We start from the raw sequence: 13,512 nt of genomic DNA on the forward strand, positions 1-13,512 counted from the left end.
GGCACTCTTCCAACCACCTCAGCGAAGAGCTTCTCTTCACTCCTGGGGTTCCTCCATGTCCAGCAGCATCAGAAGGGTTCAGAGCACCTCTGGAGGATCAGTTGTTGTCCTTTGACTACATACACAACGGGCCAGAGAAAACTAGTCTTCGTCAGGAAAAAGAACTGCATAGGACTTCTTTTTGTTGAGAAAAACCGATTGCTTGGAAACAACTCAAAATATCTTACGATCTGTCCACTGTGTAGTTTTTTTTTAAAACAATGTGTCGTTCACCAAGTTGATTGACCCAATGGTTTGGTCGCTGAAGTTGGCTGCTGTTCACTGCAGTGACATGCCTTTTCTCCCGCCCTCCCCTGAACCAACAGTCGATTTTCTTGCCTTGCCAGACGTTATACTTCCGCCTGGATTTTGTGCTGATTTGCACTGGCTAACTTCACACCCTTCCGCTACGGAGACAGCATCCAGTGAATCTCCAGGTATACCCCCCCATCCATGACTGCTCTTGCTAGGCCTACTCCAGTTATCCCTTTCCATTCCTACCTCCGAGCGTTTTCGACAGGGATGAGGAGGAAAGAAAAAAGCAGAAAAGAAAACAGCGATGGTCGTTGATGTGCAATAGATTCGCACTTAGTTACTAGTAACGTCACAGTAAACAAAACACCAATACAGCATTCAGGCATCATCGAGAGAAGTGATGTGCATTGGGTTTCAACACACTGGAGCTCACTTAGACAATGAGTTTCCTGCAAACTTACAAAGCCGGTACACTAGAAAATAACTTGGGATCACAGAGTTTCACTTGGCAAGTTTACATTACGTTACAGTGCCCTTGTCTGCATGGTTTGTTTTTGACTATCCAATGGCAGATTAAGACAAACGAAATGAGATGCTTCATGGTTAAGGATGTCAGCCAATCAGAATTCTTCTTCTTACCCACTCTCTGGTTTTGGTATTCATTAGTAGTTCAAACAACCAGAAAAGGAATGATCATGAGGTTGGAACAAGGAAATTGGACGCCTCCTATTTACACAGAGATCTTAAAGTTCTCATCTTTAAATGCCTTCATTGTTGGCCAGATTGTAAATAATCTGTCATTGGATCGAATGCCTTCAATTTACTGGGCACAGAGCTCTGAAGTTTCCTCCTTGAATTTAGTTTCCTCCTTGAATTTCTCTCTCCCAAACCTATTGATTCAGTTTAATCCATTAACTCCTGATCAAATTTTATTCTGGAAGTGGAAGGGATGGGTTAAATTGGTTTTAGAGTATGTTAAAAGACCAGCACAACATTGTGGGCCGAATGGTCTGTACTGTGCTGTTATGTTCTATGTCTGTGTTCCTATAAAGGACCTTGGGATGCTTTAGCAACGCCTAGGTTAATGTATGAATATCATAGCTCAATGATAGTCAGACAGTCCTAATTATATTATGATGCAAACTTTCAAATGGCTTTGACGGGTTCCCAAGGACTCAGCCCTTGGCTATTGAGATGAACCCTACAGGACTAGAGTTGGTTGAACTCCACTCCCCCACCCCACACCCCCACACCCGCAGTCAATGAGCTTATCAACACACAGCTCTTGGGCTTACACGCCTCACACAAAGATACTGGAGAGAACGTGGCATCATCTTCACCCACATCCCCAGACAAGGCCAAGCTTCACTGACGTTTGAGGACGCTCTGTTGTTGTGGATTCATGCCTGCTTGGGAGTGTGGCCACATTTCTATGAGGTGGTGTTTGTAAAATCGGTGAGAGGCGGCACAGAAACAGGCCCTTCAGCCCATCAAATCCATGCAGGCCATTGGCCTCCCCGTTTACATTAATCCTGTATTATTCTGACTTTTTAAAATTCTTCCCCACAACCCCATCTATTCCTCCAGATTCTACCACTCGTCCGCGCATAAGACCAATACCACCGGTGCTAAGAGGCAGCGGCTTTACCCACTGCCAGCAAGTGAAAGGATCTCCCGTCAGAAAGCTTAGCGTTAGTTCCATTCCTGAATATTTCAATTATACACTTGATTGGAATGCAGCTAAAATAATTCTCTTAGTGAACTGAAGAACAAAGGCAAGGTCGTGCCTGGCAATACTGGAGATATTCCAGTGAAATAAATCATAATTCCATGATAACTGCACTCTCCAAACACAAGGGTCATTAGTTATTTCTCCAATAGAAACCATGTTCTGGCCAATCCTACCAAAAGCTGGGACTCTAATGATCATCGGGCCAGTCAGGAGTCCCCCTAAGGCACTTGAGACCTTAAACAGAGGCTTCATGTAAACATTAGCCACGAGGAAGCTGCCCTAGCTGATTTAGTTGTTTGTATTATTTAGAGACACTGTATGGCTGGAGGCCCTTCAGGCTCAACGAACCCATGGTACCTAGTTACACCAATGTGACCAATTAACATAGCGATTGGCTACGGTCTCGGTGCAGGTCGTGGGCGTGGCTGTTTAAATGGTCCAGCATGGACTAGATTGGCCGAAGGGCCTGTTTCTGTGCTGTACTTTCCTATGACTCTACCTGGTGCATCTCTGGAAGGTGGGAGCACCTGGAGGAAACCCATGCGGTCATGTCCGAGGGTGGGGTCGGGGGGGGGGAGAACGTGCAAACACCTCACAGGCAGCGCCGGGAATTGAACCCACGCTGCTGGAGCTGCAGTAGCCTTACGCTAACCGCCGCTGTTTATCCTTCAGCCAGCAGTCACAGGACGAACCCTGATGAGTTTGCGGAGCCATGGTCTGCGGGTGTTGCCTGCAGTGTCGCCTGTTGAGGGAGGGGTAGCAGTTCAAGGGCGGCCTCATGGTTCCAGTGGCCTGGCTTCAATCCTCACTTCTGGCGTGTGTGGAGTTTTTTCACACCCTCCTCTGTGACCAGATGGGATTTCCCCCAGGTACTATGGCTTCCTCTCACATCCTAAAGAAGCACGGGTTGGAAGTTTAATTGGCCGCTAGAAAATGCCCCTAGTAGTACATCTAGCTGAGATTGTGGTTAAGGGCTATGTGGAATTTGCATAGATGACCGATGGTCAGCAAAGGCTCAGATTTCCACATTGAGTGACTCCGTAACACATCATGCATCTGCAAAGCATTTTGGAACATCTTGAGGTCCAGGAAATTTGGGAATTCCCTCTGGAAACCTCTACTCCAGACTTGGATACACCACTGGATGTGCTAATCCATCACAGGACATCTCCAGGTCCCCTACTTAGCAACCTATCTCCACCCACCATCTCCTAGTTCAGGGGAGGTTCACCAGTCTGCCTGCACCAGCCAGTGAGCAGGCCTTGAATGCATTTCAAATGTCAAATTGTCCCAAAATAGATTGGCAGGCCACGGACTGCACTTTCAACTTGTATTTTGGTTTGAGGTAGTGCGAGGCAGTGTACAGAGGGATAGGAGAAGAAGAGTCATTTGCTCGAGGTGTTTAGCTATCACAAGACTTGCACTGGCAGGAGTCACACTCACAAAATGCTGGAGGAACTCAGCAGATCAGGCAGCATCAATGGAGAGGAATATACAGTTGTCGTTTTGGGTAGAGACTCTCCTTCAGGACATTGACAAATCTTGATATATCCCAAAATGTTGAATCTTTATTCCTCTCCGTAGATGCTGCCTGACTTGCTGAGTTCTTCCAGTCTTTTGTGCACATTGCATGTTAATCTGGATTTCCAGCATCTGCAGAATCTCTTGTGTTTATGATTGACAAGAGTAATAGCGTCATAGAGCACCACAGCACAGAAACAGGCCCTTCAGCCCATCTAGTCCATGCTGAACTGTTTTTTCTGTCACGCACCTGGACCATAGCCCTCCATACCCTTCCCATCCAGGTACTTCTCTTAAATGTTGAAATTGAACCCACATCCACCACTTCCGACGAAGCTTATTTCATACTCCTTCCATCCTCTGAGTGAAGTCCATTTGGTTTGTTCTAACCTAACAGTTTTGGCTGTAAACAGAGTTCTGTGGAATGTATATTCAACTTGGAAGCAAGATGTTTGCTTGGAGAGTGCTGGTATGTATCAGCCCACTTCTTATTCCAACTACTAACTGATTCAAGCCGATCTTTGAGATATCAGAAATCACATCTAAAGAGAGGTTGCATCTGTCACAAGATGGATGGGAAGAGAGTTCATGAAAGCCTAGAGTCCAACGGGACCGACATGTCAGATACAGTAGGGATGTTCCCAATCGCAAGAGACTCTGCAGATGCTGGAAATCCAGAGCAACACACACAAAATGCTGGAGGAACTCAGCAGGTCAGGCAGCCTCTAATGGAGAGGGGATGTTCCCAATGGTCACGGAGCCCAGAAGCAAGGCTCATGGACTAAGGGCAAGTGATAAGTCTTTTAAGACCAAGGGAAGGGGACAAATTTCTTCTCCCAAGAGTGGAGAACTTGTGAAATTCTCTACTGCAGTTGAAAGCAATCCTTAAATTCATTCAAGGAGGAATTAGATATTGCTCTCAGGGCTAAGGAGACCAAGGGAGAATGGGGAAAGGTACATCCAAGTTGGGATCATCAGATTGATTGCAGGAGAAAATGGTGCCCCTGTGATACCAGGAACATGGAGTATTAAACTCCTTTCCCTGTTAGCAGAAGTGCAAAACTCTTTGAAGTTGCCGATGAAGGCATTTCATACTAATATTCATTCTTAATGTTAGACAAAATAATTATCTTACAAATTTCATACCATCCACCTGAGAAAATACACACATCTAGATCTTCTAAATGAATCAAGTAAACTTCTTTGTGTTCATTAATCAAGAAATATATTTCTTAAATCTTAGCTTTACGTAAAACAATAGTTATGTAGAAAAATAACAAGGGTGCTAGAACTTCTTGGAGCTCTTCATGTTAAAAACTCAGCTCGGGATCAAGATTGGGACGATTTGCGATTGGGCTGTTGCAACACAGGCTGCTCGCCAGAAGTGGTGATATGCTCTTGCATTTAAGGTTGAATTGATTGGTTTCTTGAAACAAAGAAAGTGACGGGGCACAGGGACAAAGTAGGGTATCAGAAATGGTTTTGAAATGTATACTCAGCACGGATATCACCGCCTCCTACACTGTGAACTTTGTTTTTAGAAGGCAGGATCAGGAGATTTTAAATTCCCTTTCTCACAACCTTCTGAGAATTAGGAAATTAAAATAAAATACTATTCCCTGCTCTCGGTCATCATGTCAGGTGACTGTGATGCTTTTGAACACTTCTTTGGACTTTGGACGTTGCATACACTTGTTGAACACCCAAATTTTGTCAATTACAGGAAGATTATGATTGGCTGAGAGCTGGAATTAACAAATACCCCTCTCCCATGGTCTGCCTCTGCCATCAGGTATTTAACACCTTCAATTGAACTTGCTGGCCTCAAATGTCTACCTGAATTTTCTACGAAGAAAGTTTCCTTTCAGAACAGGGCTGGTACGGGCATAGACATGTTAACTGCCCATCTGCTTTCAATTCTGATGAGCTCATTTTGAAGTGTCTCTAGAAATTGATCAAATGGTTTGCAATTCAAGTCAAGAAAGGTAACATATCCCTCTGTCAATAATCTCTCACTTTGTGTGGTCAATCTCCCAAGAGGAGCACAACCTCGTCGTGGTTTGGAGGTTTGCGTGCCTCAATGACCTGGAGAGCGATGTTGGCTGGAGTCAGGGCTTTATGCTTTGGCTCTTGGTGGGGTCACCCATGCCAAACAGGTCAAAGGGCAGAGGCCAGACTAAAAGTGGTCCACCAGTCCTCCAGGTTCGGGGGTTCATCTCAGGGATAACAACCCCGACTGGTCAAACAAAACTGTTACAGACACAGCAATGAAGAATCCTTCTACATTGTGATGGTATTCCTGAGTCTCCACATGGGACTTGCATGACTGACAGGAGTGAAAACCGTGAGGAAGCTACTGACACGATGAAGGAAGCCCTGAGCACTGCCAGGGTTGGAGGACTTTCATTGCTGCTGTAAACACCAGCAGCGTAACAGGCAGCAAGTTGTGTGGTGAATGATGTTAGCCCATAGCGCACCAGTCTAACCAAGTCCAATTTTGTAACTTGAAGTATTAGGATTCGAGGACCCAAGTCACAACCTCAGTTAACTGGAATGCCCAGAGGTATACCGTAACATGCAAAAAATGAGCTGGTTAAAAAAAATAGACCACAAAGGAAACATTGGCAGGATCTCCTCTACAAGCCGAAAGGACGAGAGGCACACCGTCACCATTTGGAGGATTATCTGCAAATATCTCACAGAATATCAATTTTCAAATTGTTTGTAAACCAAGAACCCAAAATAATTTGCACCTAAAACATCATGAATTAACTTGCAACCAAACTTCTCCCTTAAAACCTCCACGTATGATAATCGAACACGATGCTTTAGATCTGTCATTTTGTGGGAAAACATCCAATTAGCTTTGAAATCGTGCAAAGTACTGTTGGAAACCTTGACAATTTTAACTTTAGAAAAGTTTTGACTGTAGCTTAAGCCAATGAAAATAATGGTTCTGTTTTAACTTCCTCGCGGGGACTATCTGGAAAGATTCCCAGGGACCACACAAAAACAAGTATCCCCAGCCAGTCAACCAACACAACGATCACAGCTTTCTCGCTGGAGGTCGATAAGCCAGGGAAGAGAAATGATCACCTAGCAATTTGGCTCTCCCTGTGTTGCACATGAAGATAATGGTGCAGAAGGGAAAATCTGATCTGGACATCTGGGGGAACAAAAGAGGAATGGGTTGGAGACTACTTCAAATTAAAAAAAATCCAATGGGGCTAAAAATGAAGTTTTTAAAAAAATATCCCCTTCAAGATAGCTAGTCTATTGGAAGGGACATCAGGAGGGTGTAGGACAGCGCTATACCTCTTTCCCCCTCTCTGATTCTCTACGCTCTCCAACTTTCCCCCAGACTCCTTAAATAAACTTGCCGATTAATGATGGGAGTTGGCTCCCCACATATGCCATAACGTCCTGGACTTTGGCAGCATGCACAATTCCAGCAAAAGGACACTGCGGCAGAGGCAGAGGCAAACAACACAGCTTTGGTGGGGGGCGGGGGCTTTCGGATGGAGTCTATGGAGCATTGGGATTGTTGTCAAGTTTAGTTAGAAAAATACTCTTCCAAAGGGCGAAGCATCTGGAAGAGCTCAGTGCAGGTGTGGACAATAAATGTGAGGGAATGGGAGCCCCACATCTTCCCAATAAAAAAAGAAACAGTTTAGCGTAACAGTAGCTTGATGGGGCACCCAGGAGAAGAGCTATTTTGATAGTGCCCTGGCATCTCCCAACCCATACAGCTGGAATGCGTCTCCGGATAAAGTGCTGTAACCTAGACAACGCTCCACTGAATGACACTGGTGTCCTTCCCGCCGATGGAGATCAGACGGGAGTTGTCATGGAGAAAGGCAACGTTGGTCACGTGACTGCTGTGCCCACCGTACTTGTGACTTGGCGCCTGCAACGGAAAGGAGAGGCGGTTACTGAGCCCTTGCTGAGAGGCGTATCATTATGCAACGTGCTCACGGTGGTTTTGAACTCACTCATGCAGATCATCACTCTCTTCGCGTTATTGCACCCTTTCTGTGCTCTAGTTGCAGTTAATGCGCCTTTGCTATAATGTAGATCATTAATGTGCTTGCATTTGTACAAATTTCCACTCTCCCCCCAATTCTACTAAACAATCCAGGTTTGCCTGCCTTATATATAAAAAAAAGGTTCTGATAAGATGGCACCAGCAACCAACGCGACTCATGGTGATGTCCTGCAGACAGCTCACAAAACTACTACTTCTTCTTCATTTCAATATACTTCTATTACTAACCTGAGTGTGACTGGAGCCTATAATTTACACTTTGATAAAGTGTTTTTGGGGCAAATGAGAGATCTGGCGCTTTTGCTGTCTTCGAGGGGATTCAGCATGGTTGAGAGCGAGGTTGAGAACGGAGTGGCTGGTCTTACGGTGGAGCGTGAAACTCGAGAGGGTTCAGAGGAGTTTCACAAAAATGATTCCAGGATTGAATGGCATGTTGTATGAAGAATATTTGATGGCTCTGGGCCTGTATTCACTAGAATTCAGAAAAATGAGGGGTGACCTCACTGAAACCTATCGAATGGTGAAAGGCCTGGATAGAGTGGGTGTGGACAGGATGTTTCCTGTGGTGGGAGAGTCTAAGACCAGAGGGCACAGTCTCAGGATAGAGGGGTGTCCATTTAGAAAGGAGATGAGAAGGAATTTCTTTAGCCAGAGAGCTGTGAATCTGTGGAACTCTTAGCCATGGGCAGCTGCAGAGTCCAAGTCTTTAAGTATATTTAAGGCAGAGGTTGACAGATTCTTGATTAGTCAGGACATGAAGGGATACGGGGAAAAGACAGGAGATTGGGGCTGAGAGGAAAATGGATCAGCCATGATGAAATGGGGGAGCAGACTTAATGGGCCAAATGGCCTAATTCTGCGCCTATATCTTATGGTCTTATGGTCTTACACGCTGTTGGCGCGAGGCCAAATGGTTAAGGCGTTCGTCTAGTGATCTGAAGGTTGTGAGTTCGAGCCTTGGCTGAGGCAGCGTGTGTGTCCTTGAGCAAGGCACTTAACCACACATTGCTCTGCGACGACACTGGTGCTAAGCTGTATGGGTCCTAATGCCCTTCCCTTGGACAACATCAGTGTCATGGAGAGGGGAGACTTGCAGCATGGGCAACTGCTGGTCTTCCATATAACCTTGCCCAGGCCTGCGCCCTGGAAACCTTCCAAGGCACGAATCCATGGTCTCATGAGACTAACGGATGACTGTATGATCTTACATAACCAACATACTAATGCAGCCACAAAGAAAGCACAGCAGTGTCTATATTTCATTAGGAGTTTGAGGAGATTCTGTTATGTCACCAAAGACACTCGCAAATTTCTATGTATGTACCATGGAGAGTATTCAAATGGACTGCATCACCGTATGGTGTGGTGGGGGGAGGGCGAGTGGAGCCACTGCACAGGGTCAAAGTGAGCTGTAGAGAGCTGTAAACTCAGTCAGCTCCATCATGGGCACCAACCTCCGTAGTATCCAGGACATCTTCAAGCAGCGATGCCTCAAAAAAGCGGCGCCCATCATTAAGGACCCCCATCTCCCAGGACATGCCTTGTTCTCACTGCTACCATCAGGGAGGAGGTATAGGAGCCTGAAGACACACACTCAGTGATTCAGCAACAATTTCTTCCCCTCTGACATCAGTTTTCTGAATGGACATTGAACCCATGTTTTGCAGAACTTATTTAACTATTTCAATATATACCTACTGTAATTCACATTTTTCTCTATCATTATGTATTGCATTGTACTGCTGCACCAAAGCCAATAAATTTCACCACAAATGCCAGCGATATTAAACCTGATTCTGATATTTTTTGCTCAGCTGCTGGTTGTAAAAAAGTAAACAAAGAGATCAAGTTTAACATGAGAAACAATGGGACCCACATTAATCTAATTAAACATTGCATTCACCTGGCCTGAGAAAGCTACCTGACAAATACTACATATGGATAATGTCAACGAGTAGCAAATGTATAACTGTTTGGGTTTTGTGAGGAATGACAAGCAGAATGACAGAAAGAAGAATGAGAATTCATTCCTCAACCTTTGGTTTAACATAGAACATAGAATAGTACAGCACATTACAGGCCCTTTGGCCCACAATGTTGTGCTGACCCTCAAACCCTGCCTCCCATATAAGCCCCCACCTTAAATTCCTCCATATACCTGTCTAGTAGTCTCTTAAACTTCACTAGTGTATCTGCCTCCACCACTGACTCAGGCAGTGTATTCCATGCACCAACCACTCTCTGAGTAAAAAAACCTTCCTCTAATATCCCCCTAGGATTTCCCACCCCTTACCTTAAAGCCATGTCCTCTTGTATTGAGCAGTGGTGCCCTGGGGAAGAGGCGCTGGCTATCCACTCTATCTATTCCTCTTATTATCTTGTACACCTCTATCATGTCTCCTCTCATCCTCCTTCTCTCCGAAGAGTAAAGCCCTAGCTCCCTTAATCCCTGATCATAATGCATACTTTCTAAACCAGGCAGCATCCTGGTAAATCTCCTCTGTACCCTTTCCAATGCTTCCACATCCTTCCTATAGTGAGGTGACCAGAACTGGACACAGTACTCCAAGTGTGGCCTAACCAGCGTTTTATAGAGCTGCATCATTACCTTGCGACTTTTAAACTCTATCCCTCGACTTATGAACGCTAACACCCCATAAGCTTTCTTAACTACCCTATTTGTTTCTTCGACGGACAACTCTTTAGTCTGCAACTCATCGGTAAATTCTTTTACTGTGTAAGAATTGTACCTGTGCTTGGAAATTCTTTGCCGTTCAGAACTAATCACTGCTTAACCTTTAGATATTAAAACTTTAAATTCCTCGGTGTTATCATTTCAGAGGATGTCTTGGGTCCAGCAAGTAAATGCCATCGCGCAGCATCTCAACTTCCTTAAAAGTTTGTGAAGATTTGGCATGACATCTAAAACTTTGACAAACTTATATAGATGTGTGGGAGAAAGTATATTGACTGGCTGCATCACAGTCAGGTATGGAAACATCCACGCCCTTGAACGGAAAATCCTGTAAAGAATAGTGGATTTGGCCCAGTACATCACGGGTAAAGCCCTCCCCACCATTGAGTACATCGACACAGAGAGCTGTTGCATCCATCATCAGGGACCCCCACCATGAAGGACATGCTCTCTTCTTGCTGCTGTCATCGGGAAGAAGGTACAGGAGCCTCAGGACTCACACCACCAGGTTCAGGAACAGTTATTACCCCTCAACCATCAGGCTCTTGAACCAGTGTGGATAACTTCACACACCCCATCACTGAACTGTTCCCACAACCTACAGCTTCACTTTCAAAGGAATCTTCACCTCATGTTCTTGATATTTATTGTTTATTTATAAATCTATTATTTTTTTCATTTTTTTTGTATTTGCACAGTTGCTGTCTTTTGCACACTGGTTATTTGTCCTTCCTGTTGTGGTCTTTCGTTGATTCTAGGGTGCTTCTTGGATTTGCTGAGTATACCCACAAGAAAATGAATCTCAGGCTTGTATGTGGTGACATATGTACTTTGATAATAAATTTATTTTGAACTAAATGTTTTAATGTGATTATTAACTCATGTTGATGCCTTTGGAACATTACAGGGCATATTTAGTTAATTTTGGTGGGATGCATTGAGTACAGAGGAGAGGACTGATGCTGCATCTGTCTTTACCTTTGTCCTCAGGCAGTCTGACTGCCCAACCCTTAGATAACAAGAACTTTGTGAAGGACCTTCAACCCAGTGAAATCAAAACTACTCATTCACAAGTAGCACAAGTTCTAGAGCTACTGCAGAGTCTAAATAGAATCATAGAGTCATAGAATACGACAGTACAGAAACAGGCCCTTCAGCCCATCTAGTCCATACCAAACTATTAATCTGCCGACTCCCATCGACCTGTACCCGGACCATAGCCCTCCATACTCCTACCATCCAAACTTCTCTTCAATGTTGAAATCCATATCGCATGTACCACTTGCACTAGCAGCTCGTTCCACACTCACACAACCCTTTGAGTGAAGAAGTTCCCCCTCATGTTCCCCTGAAACTTTTCACCTTTCACTCTTACCCCATGACCTCACCCAAACTCAATAGAAAAAGGCCTGCACACATTTATCCCATCTACACCCCTCATAATTTACCTCTATCAAATCTCCCCCATTCTCCTATGCTCTAGAAAATGAAGTTTAACCTATCCAGCCTTTCCCTACAACTCAGGTCCTCAAATCCTGGCAATAACCTTGTAAATTTTCTCTTTCAATCTTATTGACATCTTTCCTGCAGGTAGGTGACCAAAACTGCATGCAATTCTCCAGATCAGGCCTCACAATTGTCTTGTACAACTTCAACACAACATCCTATCTCCTGCACTCAGTACTTTGATTTATGAAGGCCAACATGCCAAAAGTTTTCTTTACGGCCCAATCTACCTGTGATGCCACTTTCAATGAACTATAGACCTGTATTCCCAGATCCCTTTGTTCTACCGCATTCCTCAGTGCCCTAACGCTCACTGTGTAAAACCTATCCTGGTCTGTCCTTCTAAAGTGAAATACCTTACACTTGTCTGCATTAAACACACAAGCACTAGAGCATTAACAATCAAGAACTGGGTTAGGACAAGTTACAAAATAATTGTTCATAAGCAGGAGGACTGAATAAACAAAGGGTGTGGTAGGAAGTGCCACGTTATGTCAACGTTAGAATTGATGGCTTTGTGGCCAAGTTTGCTGATGTTACAAAGATAGGTGGTGGGACAGGTAGTGTTGAGGAAGCTGGGAGAGGGGGAGAGGGGGAGAGGGGGAGAGGGGGAGAGGGGGAGAGGGGGAGAGGGGGGAGAGGGGGGAGAGGGGGGAGAGAGAGAGAGAAAGAAAAGAAATGGGGCTTGTTTTGCTGTCGTCCATAGCTCTAGTTTAATTGTCATTCAGCCATACATGAATACCCAGAAATACAGCCAAACTAAACAGTATTCCTCTAAAGCCAACGTGCAAAACTCAGTACCAACAGTCATACACATACAAGGTATCAGTAAAATACAGTCACAGCAAAAAATATAGTGCAAGACCCTGAGTCAATGAATGTTGCAGCAGTCTGCAGTTGAACACAGCACGGCTTGCCTTCTGCTGAGTGACCACTGGGGGGCAGTACCGATTTCAGCTCGGATGTCATGCCACACTGGAGAGGGGGGAGAGGGGTGTGCGTGTGTGTGTGTGTGTGTGTGTGTGTGTGTGTGTGAGTGTGTGTGTGTGTGTGTGAGTGTGTGTGTGTGTGTGAGAGTGTGTGAGTGTGTGTGTGTGTGTGAGTGTGTGTGAGTGTGTGTGTGTGTGTGTGTGAGTGTGTGAGAGTGTGTGAGTGTGTGAGAGTGTGAGTGTGAGTGTGTGCGTGTGAGAGTGTGTGTGAGAGAGTGTGTGAGTGTGTGCGTGTGTGTAAGGAACAAGGCTTATTTTGCTGTAGTTGTTTTGTTACTTGTGCAGACATCCCACCCTGCAAAAACTCATTTCAGGGAGGTAGCAGCCCCTCCCCCCTGCAACCCCATATTCCCCCCCCCACCACCCCAGTCGACCTCCAAGGGGTGTATGTAATACTTTGTTTAGTGATTTTGTCTAATCTGTAAACTAAGTTGGGTATATGCAGAAAATGTGACATTAAAATATGTACATATATTATATTATATTATCATGTTTATTCTATTACAACTTTAAGCAAGTCTACAGGGAGTTTGGCCTCATCACATAGGGCGTCAATAGAGTAGCTCCTTAGCAGCCAGCCAGCTAGTTTAAATAACGTTAGCTATGCTAATGATCGAATGACACCTGTTAATCTCACCTCAACATGTCTTTTACAGTCTTAACCCACCATGGGCAATAGAAAAGTCACTGTTGCAAACAGTGCAGCAAGCAACACTGTCATTATTTTTGA

General features: G+C 44.8%; 1 protein-coding gene across 2 annotated transcripts in view; it reads right to left on the minus strand.

The window, feature by feature from the left end:
- Positions 1-4,754: 4,754 nt before the first annotated feature.
- eml2 (EMAP like 2) overlaps positions 4,755-13,512 on the minus strand; it is a 99,847-nt gene continuing 91,089 nt past the window's right edge. For both annotated transcript variants that reach the window (XM_072269823.1, XM_072269822.1), the window contains one exon: positions 4,755-7,454. In XM_072269823.1, coding sequence (XP_072125924.1) covers positions 7,393-7,454 — 62 coding nt within the window. In that variant the 3' untranslated portion in view covers positions 4,755-7,392. The remainder of the gene's footprint in view (positions 7,455-13,512) is intronic.

This window comes from Mobula birostris, chromosome 10 (genome assembly GCF_030028105.1).
Source record: "Mobula birostris isolate sMobBir1 chromosome 10, sMobBir1.hap1, whole genome shotgun sequence".
Lineage (NCBI taxonomy): Eukaryota > Metazoa > Chordata > Chondrichthyes > Myliobatiformes > Myliobatidae > Mobula > Mobula birostris.